The sequence below is a fragment of the Notolepis coatsorum genome (genome assembly GCF_963971535.1).
Source record: "Notolepis coatsorum genome assembly, chromosome: 5".
Taxonomy (NCBI): Eukaryota; Metazoa; Chordata; class Actinopteri; order Aulopiformes; family Paralepididae; genus Notolepis; species Notolepis coatsorum.
The window spans coordinates 100,181,485-100,195,780 of NC_140169.1; the positions used below are offsets into that span (position 1 = coordinate 100,181,485).

The following is a 14,296-nucleotide window of genomic DNA, read 5'->3' on the forward strand; positions in this document are numbered from 1 at the left end:
TAAACAGCTCCCTTTTGTTCAAATTACCGCACAAATACACCATTTCTATATTTGTCCAATAGTCTACAAGCTGAATACATTTTCTTTTGACCTTTTGCTATTTTCTTTGCTCTATTAATGTTTACAAGTTGTATCAAGTTGTATTGAGTCCCACCTCCTTTGATTGACAGGTAGTTAGACAGGTGTTTCTTTCCCCACAGGCAGTTTGATATCGAGGAAGATTGTATCAACCAATCAATTTGAAGCATGTTAATACACCTTCAGTGCACTCTTTTGTGTCCACTATATAACATACTACACTATGCCATACCTTTCTATGCTATGACAAGCTATAGAGCTAACAGTGTTTCTGTGTTGTAGAATAAAAACAGTACAGCCGGGTGATGCAGTCAGAATTATATTGGAGAAGAGAACAGGTGATTACATAATTGCACCACAACATGCAGATAATATAATGACTGACTGCTGCCAGTCCCTACAATAGTTGGCATGATATGAAGACAAATGTTTTCACCATATGACCACGGTGGGTAATGGATTAAAATACCAGCAGACTTTTAGAAGAGAAAAGTGGCAGGTTGGCTGGTGGTCGTTTAAAATTTTAATATGACCCAAAATGTTGATTGCTGCTCTCCTACCTGACAATATTTATTGGATTATTTGCAGTGATAGGTAAGGGTTTTCCGAAAATCTGGAGCCAAATACGTTTCGATGATAAATAATTGGTTTTGATGATTGATTTGCGAAGATGGCTCCTATCCTGTTCCTGACCTAAATTTCAATAACAATTCAATAATAATAATAATTGTGATCAGAAATGTTTTTTTTGCAAGGACAGAGAGACAGGTAGATAATAGAACAGTCACCGCTGGCTACTTCTTCTACCTGTTTATTGAAACCCTGCCAGCAGATCACTACCACACACCACAGCAAGAAAACACATAATAACATAGGAGAGGAGCAGAGAGGAGAGGAGAGGAGAGGAGAGGAGAGGAGAGGAGAGGAGAGGAGAGGAGAGGAGAGGAGAGAAGAGGAGAGGAGAGAGGGGGGGAGAGGAAGAGAAGATGAGAGGGGAGGAGAGGAGAGGAGAGGAGAGGAGAGGAGAGGAGAGGAGAGGAGAGGAAAAGAGAGAGGGGGGAGAGGAAGAGAAGATGAGAGGGGAGGAGAGGAGAGGAGAGGAGAGGAGAGGAGGAGAGGAGAGGAGAGGAGAGGAGAGGAGAGGAGAGGAGAGGAGAGGAGAGGAGAGGAGAGGAGAGGAGAGGAGAGGAGAGGAGAGGAGAAAGGGAGATAAGAGAGGAGGAGGATAGAGGTTGGACTCTAAGCAGGTACAGTAGCACCAGGGCAGGACAGAGGTTGGACTCTAAGCAGGTACAGTAGCAGCAGGGCAGGACAGAGGTTGGACTCTAAGCAGGTACAGTAGCAGCAGGGCAGGACAGAGGTTGGACTCTAAGCAGGTACAGTAGCAGCAGGGCAGGACAGAGGCTGGACCCCTCTGATCTCCAAAGCTTTGTTAAACTGAAGCGCCAGGGTTCTGGAGGCCTTTGTGATCTTCACGTTCCTCATGCAGCCTTTGAAAGAAACACTGGTAGAGAGACCTGCCTGACGAATACCATCTGGAGAGAGAGAGAGAGAGAGAGAGAGAGAGAGAGAGAGAGAGAGAGAGAGAGAGAGAGAGAGAGATTGTGAGTTGAGGTGCATTTGTTTTATGTGTGTGTGTATATATATAAATTTTTTATATATTTTTTTTCTCCTTATTTTTCTATTTTTCTCCCATCCCAATTTCGCCTAGCCAATTCTCCCTTCAATTCTCCCCTCCCCCGTCTCGAACGTTGCTAGACTATGCCTCCCACTGGTTGGCTGCAGTGAGGACCAAGCCTTGCATCACGTGTCCCCTCCGGTACACGAGGAGGCAGCTGTCGCATATTTTCACTTGTACAGCGCGATCTCTCAGTCGCGAGGAGTAACGCGTGGGAGGCTCACACTGCCCCCGATACTTCCTGATTCTGCTGTACAGGCGCACCAACCAACCTGTAGGAGTCGCAGTCCACAACGTCCAATCCCCACCCACCAGCTTTCCCACCCTCTAACACTGCCAATTGTGTTAGTATGAGAACCCAGCATCTCCTGCGTTAGTGGCGAGCGCCATGCCCACTATGCCACTTAGCCGCCCATATATATATATGTGTATATGTATATATATATTTGTGTGTGTGTGTGTATATATATATAATATATATATATATTTGTATGTGTGTGTGTGAGTTGATATGTGTGTGAGTACAGTATATTGGCCAGGTCTTGCTCGAAAAAGAGATCTTTGATCTCAAGTGACTACCTGGTCAAATAAAGGTTAAATAAAATAAAGGTTAAATAAAATATCAAGAAAAATAAATGTAATTTTGGTGACAGCATTCTTCAGATAAATATTTCTGAGTAAATTCTATTTACAGACATGCATTTCTTATGTGTCTCTCAAGCCCAGACAATGAAAACAACCTCTCACATGTTATTGTGTAAGAGGGGGAGAGAGAGAACTTCACTTGGATTTGTGACACTGTTTTGATTCCACATAGTAGAAGGGGATGTTTTTGTGACCCTTTATTTTCCCCCATGTGAGGTTGGACACAATTCCATTGTGTGATTTGCTTTAGAAGTGTGAGTGATCCAGGGAATGATCTTTGAGTAATAGAACATTTTGCTCACCAATGTACCTGTTGTACAATGTGTCTGTTGTTGCACTGCATTGAGGTCCATCGTTTGGTTTTAATGCTTAAAAAACAGGTGGGGGTTTAGTGAACCTTTATAAGAGTAAAGTTGAGGGCGGTTAGGTGGCCGAGCGGAGATTGCGTTCGTCACCAGCCCCGGAGCTGAGCTGGATTTGCCTGTTCGAATCCAGCTCACAGCTCCGGGGTTGTCACCAGCTTGGCTGGCCAACTGCACTGATACAATTGGCTGTATCAGAGGGTGGGAGAAGCTGGCGGGGTGGGTCCGGGTCGTTGTAAACAGCGACTCCTACAGTTCGGTCGGGGCGCCTGCTAAGCGCGGATTGGACGTGAGGGGGATAGTGTGGTCCTCCCACACGCTACGCCCTCTCAATGAGAATCCGCGCTGCCAGGTGAAAAGAAGCGGTGATTGGCTGGACGTGTGTCGGAGGAAGCACGTGGTAGCCTCCACTCTCCCAGATGATCTGACTGTGGGGGGTAAGTGCGCAGCGACCAGGAAGGGACTGGGAATTGGCATACGACTAACATTGGGATGGGAGAAAATCGGAGGAAAATGGAGGGGGAAAAAGACCAATAAAAAAAAAAAAAAAATAAGAGTAAAGTTGGACACTACATTGTGTGAGTACTCATATTACTGAGTAGTATTACATTTAGCAGGTCAATATGGCCATCTTTTGTTGCCATGTTCTGATGACCAATGTCCAATGTCCATGTCTTTGCCATGTTGTGATTATTTGCAACATATTTATTTTATGCCAAATGCTGTACCTTTATCTTTCTGGACAATATTTGTCTATATATTTTGGTTATTTATTTGATCTAATAAACATAATGTGCAAAAAGCAAGCATATCTCCCATGTTGATAAGAGTGTTAAACATTTGAAAAATAACCCTTTAAGGTACATTTTGAACAGACAAAAATGAATCAACGATTAATCACAGTTATCTATGGACAATCATGCGATTAATTGCGATTCAATATTTTATTCGATTGACAGCCCTTACAGTATATACTGTATATATTATGTGTGTGTGTCTCTGTGTATGTATATGTACTTATTGAGGTCTGCTACAGTAGTTTTACGTACCAGGGTAACCGCCTACATAGATGGGGTCGTTGGTGTCACAGGTGTTGGAGCGGGCGTTGGGGCTCTCCGATAGGCTCTTCTGGCCGTCGACCACCAGCTCCACCCGGTGACGCAGCTTGTTTGCGGTGACAGAGTGCCATTGGCCATCACAGAAGCCTGCTCCATCTGGCGCATACTCTGCTGTGAATGGTCCTGCTCCATTGTCAACATGGAACAGAAGCTAAAGGAGGAATTAAAGGAACAAACACTTAATTTAAAGGGGAATTTTAGTTTGTAATCCTGCAAAAGTATAAACATTTTCCTAAACGGACGTTTTTAAGGAAGTTTTATGAATGCATTTTTTGCTCTCAAAGAAAGGAGTATGTATGTGTGTGTGTGTGTGTGTGTGTGTGTATGTGTCTACCTTTCCGTTTTTAATCTCCAGACCCAGGCCATCGCTGCCTTGGTTACTGACAGCCAATAGGACACCAGTAGTCCTACTGGTCCGGAACTCCAACGATATGGACACATCTAAACCTATTCTATATGAAGAGACTAGAGAGAAAGAAACATAGACAGAGACAGAGAGAGAGCGAGAGACAGAGACAGAGAGAGAGCGAGAGAGAGAGAGAGAGAGAGAGAGAGAGAGAGAGAGAGAGAGAGAGAGAGAGAGAGAGAGAGAGAGAGAGAGAAGCAGACTTGTAAGACATCTCTTCAGAGCCAAACTAGAGCTTTTAACTTTTTGTTGGAAAATGTAACTTGATTGAAATTGAAATAGATTTTTTTAACTTGATTGACATTTAAACAGATGTTTTGAACCTGGTCAAATATAAAATATAATAATACGTGAAATGATCACAACCTTCTTTCTAGTGTGTCCCTAATGTAATCACGCTACAACTAATGTATCTTGTGTTCAAACAGATGTAGCCAAACAGATCACACCTCTGTACAATAGCCAGCCAATCAGATCACACCTCTGTCCTTAGTCAACCAATCAGATCGTACCTGCTTTAAGGTAGCCAGTGCCATCAAAGTAGGTGCCAGTCTCTGTGGAAACGAAGCATCTTCCGACCATGTGACTGGCGGTTGGCGTGACCATGTCCAGGTTGAAGTCTTCTGTCACCACATCAGCTCGGCCGCTAGGCGCCGCCTTCCCACTCACAGCCCCGCCCACCATCTTGAAGTTACGAATACAGCCGTTGATACTGTAGAGAATCTTTTAAACACACACACACACCCCTTATCACATACAGGGCAGAGCTTTTATAAAATACATGTGTGTGTAAATGAGTATGTAAGTTGTTTATATATATACATTTATATGTAATACTAATATACAGTAATAAATGTGTATATTCCTCGTCAGGTGGGTGAATGTGAGGCTTTAACACAATGAACCCTTGATGGTTTATGTCCTAATCTAATTAATCTGTTTACACACATTTGTTTATAACTAATAATGAGTAGTTTCAGCCTCTAGCTGTCACAAGAGCACCAAATCAAAGGCTGAAATTTCAAACTAGGCGTTGCAGATCAAATATGTCTCAAGAACCAGCAATATCATGTCAATCCTTCCACTAAAACATTTGGGTAGAAAAATAGAAAGTTGACAAGCAAACAAGCCACCATTTTTGGAGCAGAGAACCATGGACTGCCCACTAGCAGATCATTATTTTTCCCCATTAGATGCATTCCTCCTCTTCCTCCTTCCAACTTGTCACTCCCCCTTCCAGTGGCGGCCGGTGGGTATTCGCCACTAGGGGGCGCTATACCAAACATTTTGCAAAATGCAAACATGTACAGTACAGTACCACGCAACACTCATGGCAAGACGTGAGCGATTCGACTCACGCTCACGGCAATGAATCGGCTCTTATGAACGAGTCGCTCAGCTGTTACTACAACAACACACAACCAGTCAAATAAAGTATAGTCTAGACTCTAATTCACAACTTGAAACACAATATATAAATAGAAAAGTTAGAAACAAAACTCGCCCGTCTACAAACACAGGCAGATCTCTCCCTCTCTCCTTCTCTCTCTCACACACAGCGCGACGTGGAATCGATTCGTTACACAATCAGACCTATTATATACCAAGAATAACTTCAGTATGAGTACAGGGCTGTACACATATTTTGCATATTGTTAAACGAGCCAAGGCTAGCTATTAAACTATCGATATGAATCGAAAATCTGGGACCCTGATGTAAACAAGACAAACGTCTTTCTCTGGTCTGCATCCCCTTAACAATTGTGTGTATTGAGCCGTACTGTATTGTACCCATTCTGCAATCTGTTAATAAAGTTCTCATTCATTCATTCAAACATAGACGATATTGATCCACGTATTTTCAATCCGAGAGAGCTGCAGTCTAGTACTACTAACGTTAGCTGCCAGAACGATAGCCAGTTAGCCCGCACCAGCCTAGTAGTACTACTAACGTTAGCTCCCAGAACGATAGCCAGTTAGCCCGCACCAGCCTAGTAGTACTACTAACGTTAGCTCCCAGAACGATAGCCAGTTAGCCCGCACCAGCCTAGTAGTACTACTAACGTTAGCTCCCAGAACGATAGCCAGTTAGCCCGCACCAGCCTAGTAGTACTACTAACGTTAGCTCCCAGAACGATAGCCAGTTAGCCCGCACCAGCCTAGTAGTACTACTAACGTTAGCTCCCAGAACGATAGCCAGTTAGCCCGCACCAGCCTAGTAGTACTACTAACGTTAGCTCCCAGAACGATAGCCAGTTAGCCCGCACCAGCCTAGTACTACTAACGTTAGAGAGAGAGAGAGAGAGACTCACTGTTTAGTTGAAACGTCCAGGGCAGGAGAGCTTGATAAACGTGTGTAATCCGCCATATAGCTTGTTAGCCAAGTGTTAGCTCAGCTGAGCTCGTCGACGTTAGCACAACACTCAACAAGTACATTCCTTTGTCCATTTCCGCTCGAACAGACTGCAAACTACCTGGCGTTCTATCGCCATGCTCTAAGATGACAAACTCTAACCTTAACCAACTTTGAAAGAGTGCCTAAGCTTAACAGTCTAAAGAACTTGCAGTCACGGCACGGCACGCTCTAAGACAAACAACAGTCCTAGTACCAGGAACCAAGCTAGAAGCTAGAATTGGAACATTAGAAATTGGATTCGGCCAATCAGAGATCGTCTCTGTGAAATTCTGCCATGGAAAAAAATACTGGCGTCGGCCAATCAGAGAGCGTCTCCGCGAAATGCGGCTATGGAAATTCTCACGGAAGTTCACGCTGCTTTCTAGACCGCTTCAAATCGCGCTCGGATTCCAACATAATAGTCATATTTCAACGCACAACGCCGTATGCACTGATTGGCTGTGACGGAGACAGCGATCAAACTGTGACGCGCACTCAGAGCTCTATCGCGTATAGCCCGGGCCGAGAAATACAAAAAGAAAAAAAAAAAAAAACGTGATATCACTTCCTGCTCTGGAAACCGATGTTTTTTTAATTTAGATAATAACGTTATATTGTGCATTGGAAATACAAACATACTTAAAATGAGTAAATATTATTAATTTTAAACATGTTTATATTATTTATAGGGCTATAAAACACAAAAACGAAAAAGTTTTATTGTCTTCTTCTCTGATTTAACAGCAGCTGGCCAGCAGGTGGGTCGGCGCCCTAGCGCCCCTAGTGGTAGAGCCGCCACTGCCCCCTTCCCGTCTGACTACCATGGGATCCAGAGCCTTCTCCCGCTGTGTCCCCCGCCTCTGGAATTCCCTACCACAAGACATCTGTGCAATAGACAACCTCTCCACCTTTGTTTCCCGTCTCAAAACCCATCTGTTAATTCTGGCATATTCACTTTAATTTTAAGTTTATTATAACTGCTCCCCTATGTGTAACTCTGTAATATTGTGTATTATAATAAAATAATAAAATAATTTTTACTGTGTGTAATTGTATTTGTTTTTAACCCTGTACGGCGACCTTGGGTGCTTTGAAAGGTTCAGTGTTAGACTCAGGCTCCCAAGATGCAACATTAAACGACACAGGAAGTCCTTCATACCAACAGCCATCAGACTGTATAACGCCTCACTGAGCACAGAGTCAGAGTAACAGTATAAATCCTTGTATATCTTCCTGTACATTTTACATTTTACTGTACATTTTACTGTATATTTTTGGACTGTATATTTTAGAATGTATATACATATTTTAGAATGTATATCTATCTCAATGGCTCAATGGAATCAGCAATACAATACACAATAGTGTCATCAGCATAGAGATGGACTTGTCAGCCACTCAATGAAGAGACAATATCATTAATATAAATTGTGAAAAGGACAGGACCCAAAATGTATCCCTGTGAACACCCATTGTTACGGACAACAATTCAGACTGGATACTCCCGGACTTCATACACTGAAACATCTCAAATAAATAATTCTGAAACCAATCACAGGCCTTTTCATCTAAACCAATATTACATAACCTTTGCACAAAATATTTGTTTGTGTGTGTTTGCATGTGTGTGCATGTGTGTGTGTACCGGTCCAATCCTTTTGGCAGTATAGTTGAGAGGCAGCCCACCAACATACACTAACCCTACCACATCTAACAGGTCAGCCTGGAGAGAGGATGAGAAGAAGAGGAGAGGAGGAGAGGAGGGGAGAGGAGAGGAGAGGAGGAGAGGAGAAGAGGAGAGATGAGAGGAGAAGAGGAGAGGAGAGGAGAGGAGAAGAGAGGAGGAGAGGAGAAGAGGAGAGAGGAGAGGAGAAGAGGAGAGGAGAGGAGAGGAGAAGAGGAGAGGAGGAGAGAGGAGAGGAGGAGAGGAGAGAGGAGAGGAGAAGAGGAGAGAGGAGAGGAGAAGAGGAGAGGAGAGGAGAGGAGAAGAGGAGAGGAGGAGAGGAGAGAGGAGAGGAGAAGAGGAGAGGAGAGGAGAGGAGAAGAGGAGAGGAGGAGAGAGGAGAGGAGGAGAGGAGAGGGGAGAGGAGAAGAGGAGAGGAGGAGAGGAGAAGGGGAGAAGAGGAGAGAATAGGAGAGGACAGGAGGATATGAGAGGAGGAAAGGAGAGGACAAGAAGAGGAGAGGAGGGGAGAGATTTTAACAAAATTAGGATCTCTTTATTTGCCAATACAAGCAAATTTTTGCATAAACATGTCCTCTGCATTTAAACCATCCTAACTCTACAGCATGAATTATATCCATGTAACAGAACACATAGTAGATGGTGAGAGAGAGATAGAGAGAGAGAGAGAAAGAGAGATACATAGAGGGAGAGACTGATACAGACATATATGTATGCATATATGTAGAGAGATAGAGAATGATAGAGAGACAGATAGAGTGTACCTTCTTAGGACTAATCATCGGTTTACTGTACTTATTGTCGACCATCAGCAGACCTCTCTGTTTGTTACGAGTCATACGGATCTAAAGAAGAGAAAGATTATATATGATATATTATATACTGTTATCTACAGGAGAGATAGATATGTTATATACTGTTATCTACAGGAGAGATAGATATATTATATACGTTATCTACAGGAGAGATAGATAGATTCAATACTATTATCTATAGGATATATATATATATATATATATATATATTATATATGGTTTTCTACAGAAGAGGTATAGATTATATACTGCTATCTATAGGATAGATAGATAGATTATATACTGTTATATACACAAAATAAATATAGAGATTATACTGTTATTATATACAGGACAGATAGAGATGATCTGTTATCTATAGGAGATAGAGAGATTATCTGATGTTGATTTGATTTGATTTGATTTTTTATTTAGTACATACAATTTATACAATAGTATAAAAACAAGGGGTACAAGGATAACATGTGAAAGTCTGTCGACTTGTTTCCAACATGGTCCCAAGAAGAATACAATAAACCACAAAGAAAGAGTTAAGAAGATAAAATAGATACAACAGGTAGATAAAATAGACAACACATGTTATGTAAATGAGAGATATTATACTGTTATCTACACAAGAGATAATGTATATCTCTCCTGTAGATAACGAATAATCTCTCTCCTGACAGTATATAATCGATCTCATCTACTGTAGATAACAGTATATAATCACATCACACCCACACATGAGACCAAAACAAAACATGTAAACAAAGTGCAATAGCAAGATGGGCTCTTTTGCCTAGAGGTCGCAAATTGGTGCCAGAATTGATTCTTTACATCCTGTGACATCTTGAAGCCTCCTACCTTGTGCCAGCTGCCGTCATTGATGGAGAATGGAACACAACCTGACGTGTTGCCGTGACCAAGATCGTAACCAAGACACACCTGGCCTTCTTTAATCTAGAGACAGAGAAAGAGAGAGACAGAGAGGGAGAGAGGGAGAGAGAAAGTGAGAGAGATGGGGTTGGGGAAAGAATGAAATAGATTTTATGCTCTATATATGTTACATAATATATAATATATAAACATATATAATCAAATCTAATATATAAACATATATAATCTAATCTAAACATCTAATATATAAACATATATAATCAAATATAATATATATAAACATAATCTAATCTAATCTAAAATCTAGAACAGATATTTTATGTTCTATTATGTATGTTACATATATAATACAAATAATATAAAATAATGTAATCTGCAGCAGACCTGTATGGTAACAAAGTCGGCGTGGTTGATTCTGGCCATGTAGAGTACCAAGCCTGAGGCCTCCTTAGTCCTCAACTCAAACTCCAAGATTAACCTGATTAACACACACACACACACACACACACACACACACACACACACACACACACACACACACACACACACACACACACACACACACACACACACACACACACACACACACACACACACACACACACACACACACACACACACACACACACACACACACACACACACAAACCAATACAGTAAAAAACATCACTTAATTATTTCCCCAAGGATTCAATCAATACAATCAATCAATCAATCAATCAATCAATCAATCAATCAATCAATCAATCAATCAATCAATCAATCAATCAATCAATCAATCAATCAATCAATCAATCAAGCTGTATATTGATAATGTGAAACTAACTGGCATCCAGAGTAATAACTTTAAAAACATTATCATTATTATTATTATGTTCTCTTCTTGGCGCTGGTTAAAACTCTTGCCAGGTTTTGTAGTTGTAGCTGTCCTAGTGTCCTACTGTCTTTTTTTAATTTTTTTTTTAATCTTTTTCCCCCTCCTTTTTCCTCCGATTTTCTCCCATCCCAATGTTAGTCGTTATGCCAATTCCCAATCCCCTTCCTGGTCGCTGCGCACTTACCCCCCACAGTCGGTCTGGGAGAGTGGAGGCTACCACGTGCTTCCTCCGACACACGTCCAGCCAATCAACCGCTTCTTTTCACCTGGCAACGCGGATTCTCACTGAGAGGGCGTAGCGTGTGGAAGGATCACACTATCCCACTTAGATCCTATCCGCGCTTAGCAGGCGCCCCGACCGAACTGTATGAGTCGCTGTTTACAACGACCCGGACCCACCCCGCCAGCTTCTCCCACCCTCTAATACTGCCAATTGTATTAGTGTGAACGGCCAGCCAAGCTGGTGACAACCCTGGAGCTGTGAGCTGGATTCGAACAGGCGAATCCAGCCGCTCCGGGGTTGGTGACGAACGCAATCTCCGTTACGCCACCTGACCGCCCTTTCCTACTGTCTTTTTTAACATATTCCTCAAAAATTATTTGGGTAGAGATGTCAGAAGTTTGTGGCTCAAAACACCAAACAATACATTTGAGAAACTTGAAAGTAATGTCTCTTTCCAGAAATTCTAACCTGGTTAATCAAGATAATCCACACACCTTGTTGTGAGCAGTTTCATGTAGGAACTATTTTCTACCAAAGTACACCTGCCATACAATATTATAACAGGGAAAATATGTTGTTGAGATACAGCGTGTAATGGTCAGCATCTGGCTTATTGGAGATATTTGCTGGGTGTCATCTGCATAACAAGGGATCACAACAACAAGTGCTTGCGGATGATAGCCCCTAAAGGTAGCAGATAGATACATGGATGACCCCTGGTGTCCCCGGACACCATTTGAGAACCATTGGTCATCTTAATGTCTGTAACTCTCTAATTTTAATGTCAGTAATGTCTGTAACTATCTGTCTTTAGTGTCAGTAATGTCTGTACCTCTCTCTGTCTTTAGTGTCAGTAATGTCTGTAACTCTCTGTCTTTAGTGTCAGTAATGTCTGTAACTCTATCTGTCTTTAGTGTCAGTAATGTCTGTACCTCTCTCTGACTTTAGTGTCAGTAATGTCTGTACCTCTCTGACTTTAGTGTTTATAATGTCTGTATATCTCTCTGACTTTAATGTTTATAATGTCTGTATCTCTCTCTGACTTTAGTGTTTATAATGTCTGTACCTCTCTCTGACTTTAATGTTTATAATGTCTGTACCTCTCTGACTTTAGTGTTTATAATGTCTGTACCTCTCTGACTTTAATGTTTATAATGTCTGTAACTCTCTGTCTTTAGTGTCAGTAATGTCTGTACCTCTCTGACTTTAATGTTTATAATGTCTGTACCTCTCTCTGACTTTAGTGTTTATAATGTCTGTACCTCTCTCTGACTTTAGTGTTTATAATGTCTGTACCTCTCTCTGACTTTAGTGTTTATAATGTCTGTACCTCTCTCTGACTTTAGTGTTTATAATGTCTGTACCTCTCTCTGACTTTAGTGTTTATAATGTCTGTACCTCTCTCTGACTTTAGTGTTTATAATGTCTGTACCTCTCTCTGACTTTAGTGTTTATAATGTCTGTACCTCTCTCTGACTTTAGTGTTTATAATGTCTGTATATCTCTCTGACTTTAGTGTTTATAATGTCTGTACCTCTCTGACTTTAGTGTCAGTAATGTCTGTATATCTCTCTGACTTTAGTGTCAGTAATGTCTGTATATCTCTCTGACTTTAGTGTTTATAATGTCTGTACCTCTCTCTGACTTTAGCATCATCGAAGGCAAAGCTCATATGAGTGTTTCTGCTCAGTCCAAACTGGAAGGCTTTCTCCAGAACCACCGGTCCGGCCTCGGAACCACAGGAATCCTGCCATTGGACACAAACACAGTTGTCAGTCAACACACACACAAGCCCTTTTCTCACCTCACTGTATTTTCCCTATGGTTGTGGCCTCTGGTCAAGATGAAGATTAGTAACAATATTTCCCCTGGAACATAAATATTCTGCACACAGTTCTTCCACCTTGTAAGTCAGTTGGATCGTTTAGCAGAAAGCAGGAAATTATGATTTAAAAACAGCAGTTAAAAGTGAGGTAGACCAGGGCGGCCTTTGTTTTCCGGCAGGCGGTGGGGTCTCTCCTAGGAGGATGGTGTAGTTAACCTCGAACTGGCCTTAAAGTCGCTCAGCTCATCTGTAGGGAGGTGGCAATATTGGCTGTGCTACTGGGTATCCCTTTAAGATCCGATATTGTGTGTAGTCCCTGCCACACGCTGCATGAGTCTACTACTTAGTTGTGTCTCTATTCTCTCCTTATATTCCACTTTGTTTGCTGTGATCATTCTGTGGAGACTGTATCATGTTTCCTACTATTTCTCTTGGTTTCCAGAGAGAAAAGCAGTGTATCTTTCCTTCAGTGCTGTGCACACGGAACTACTGATCCATGGTTTCTTGTTGGGGAAACACCCGGACGACGTCATTTATAAATTTTTAAATAAATCCAATGATTTATTCCCTCCGTGTACTTGTTCAATGTTTTCGGACTCATCCCAGAACATCTCCCAGTCAGCACGTTCAAAGCGGTCTCGTAACATGACGTCCGATTCCTCAGACCAGCAGAAGACTTCCTTCACAGTGGGTGGTGTTTGTTTCAGGCAACACCTTGCGCCGAAACACTTGTTTGAAATCACCGACCACAATGAAAGTAGCCTCTGGGTGCATGTTTTCTGCATTGCTAATCACTGCTTCAGTTCCTTAAGTACTTAATCTGTATCAGTGCTAGGTGCTATATATGGGTCTATTATGATTTCATCATTGCATTTCCCAGTTGTGCAACAACAACGTAATTTTGGGAAGAATTACCAGTATAGTGTACTAAACCTACTGGTCTAAAAACCCTGGAAATAATACATAAGTTCATGTTTTAAATCGACCACAATAAATTAAAATAACCTCAAAACATGATTCAGTTTTGTGTCAAGGATTTCCAGCTTTTCAGATCTGCCTCAGTCAGTCCTGCAGCTACTATATTCCAAATTAAGTGTATAATCTATACACTCACAGCTGGGAAAATTGTTTAAAATCTTCCTTCTAACAGCCTAATAGGGCCAACTCTAAGCTCTGCTGTGACCAGAGGAAAAGCACAAGGTCATACTTCTTTAAAAGCACAAGGTCATACTCCTTTAAAAGCACAAGGTCATACCTTTTATGAAGCAGGTATGCTGTCTGTATAGTTTGATTAATTCTGTTATATGAACT

At 41.7% G+C, this 14,296-nt stretch overlaps 1 protein-coding gene across 1 annotated transcript in view; it reads right to left on the reverse strand.

Moving 5' to 3' along the window:
- Positions 1–381: 381 nt before the first annotated feature.
- Positions 382–14,296, reverse strand: part of lama2 (laminin, alpha 2) — a 384,202-nt gene continuing 370,287 nt past the window's right edge. The window contains 9 exon segments of the mRNA XM_084314199.1: positions 382–1,613; positions 3,813–4,032; positions 4,216–4,346; positions 4,800–5,010; positions 8,328–8,405; positions 9,131–9,211; positions 10,028–10,123; positions 10,445–10,538; positions 12,795–12,907. Of these exon segments, the coding sequence (XP_084170325.1) occupies positions 1,447–1,613; positions 3,813–4,032; positions 4,216–4,346; positions 4,800–5,010; positions 8,328–8,405; positions 9,131–9,211; positions 10,028–10,123; positions 10,445–10,538; positions 12,795–12,907 (1,191 nt within the window). The 3' untranslated portion in view covers positions 382–1,446.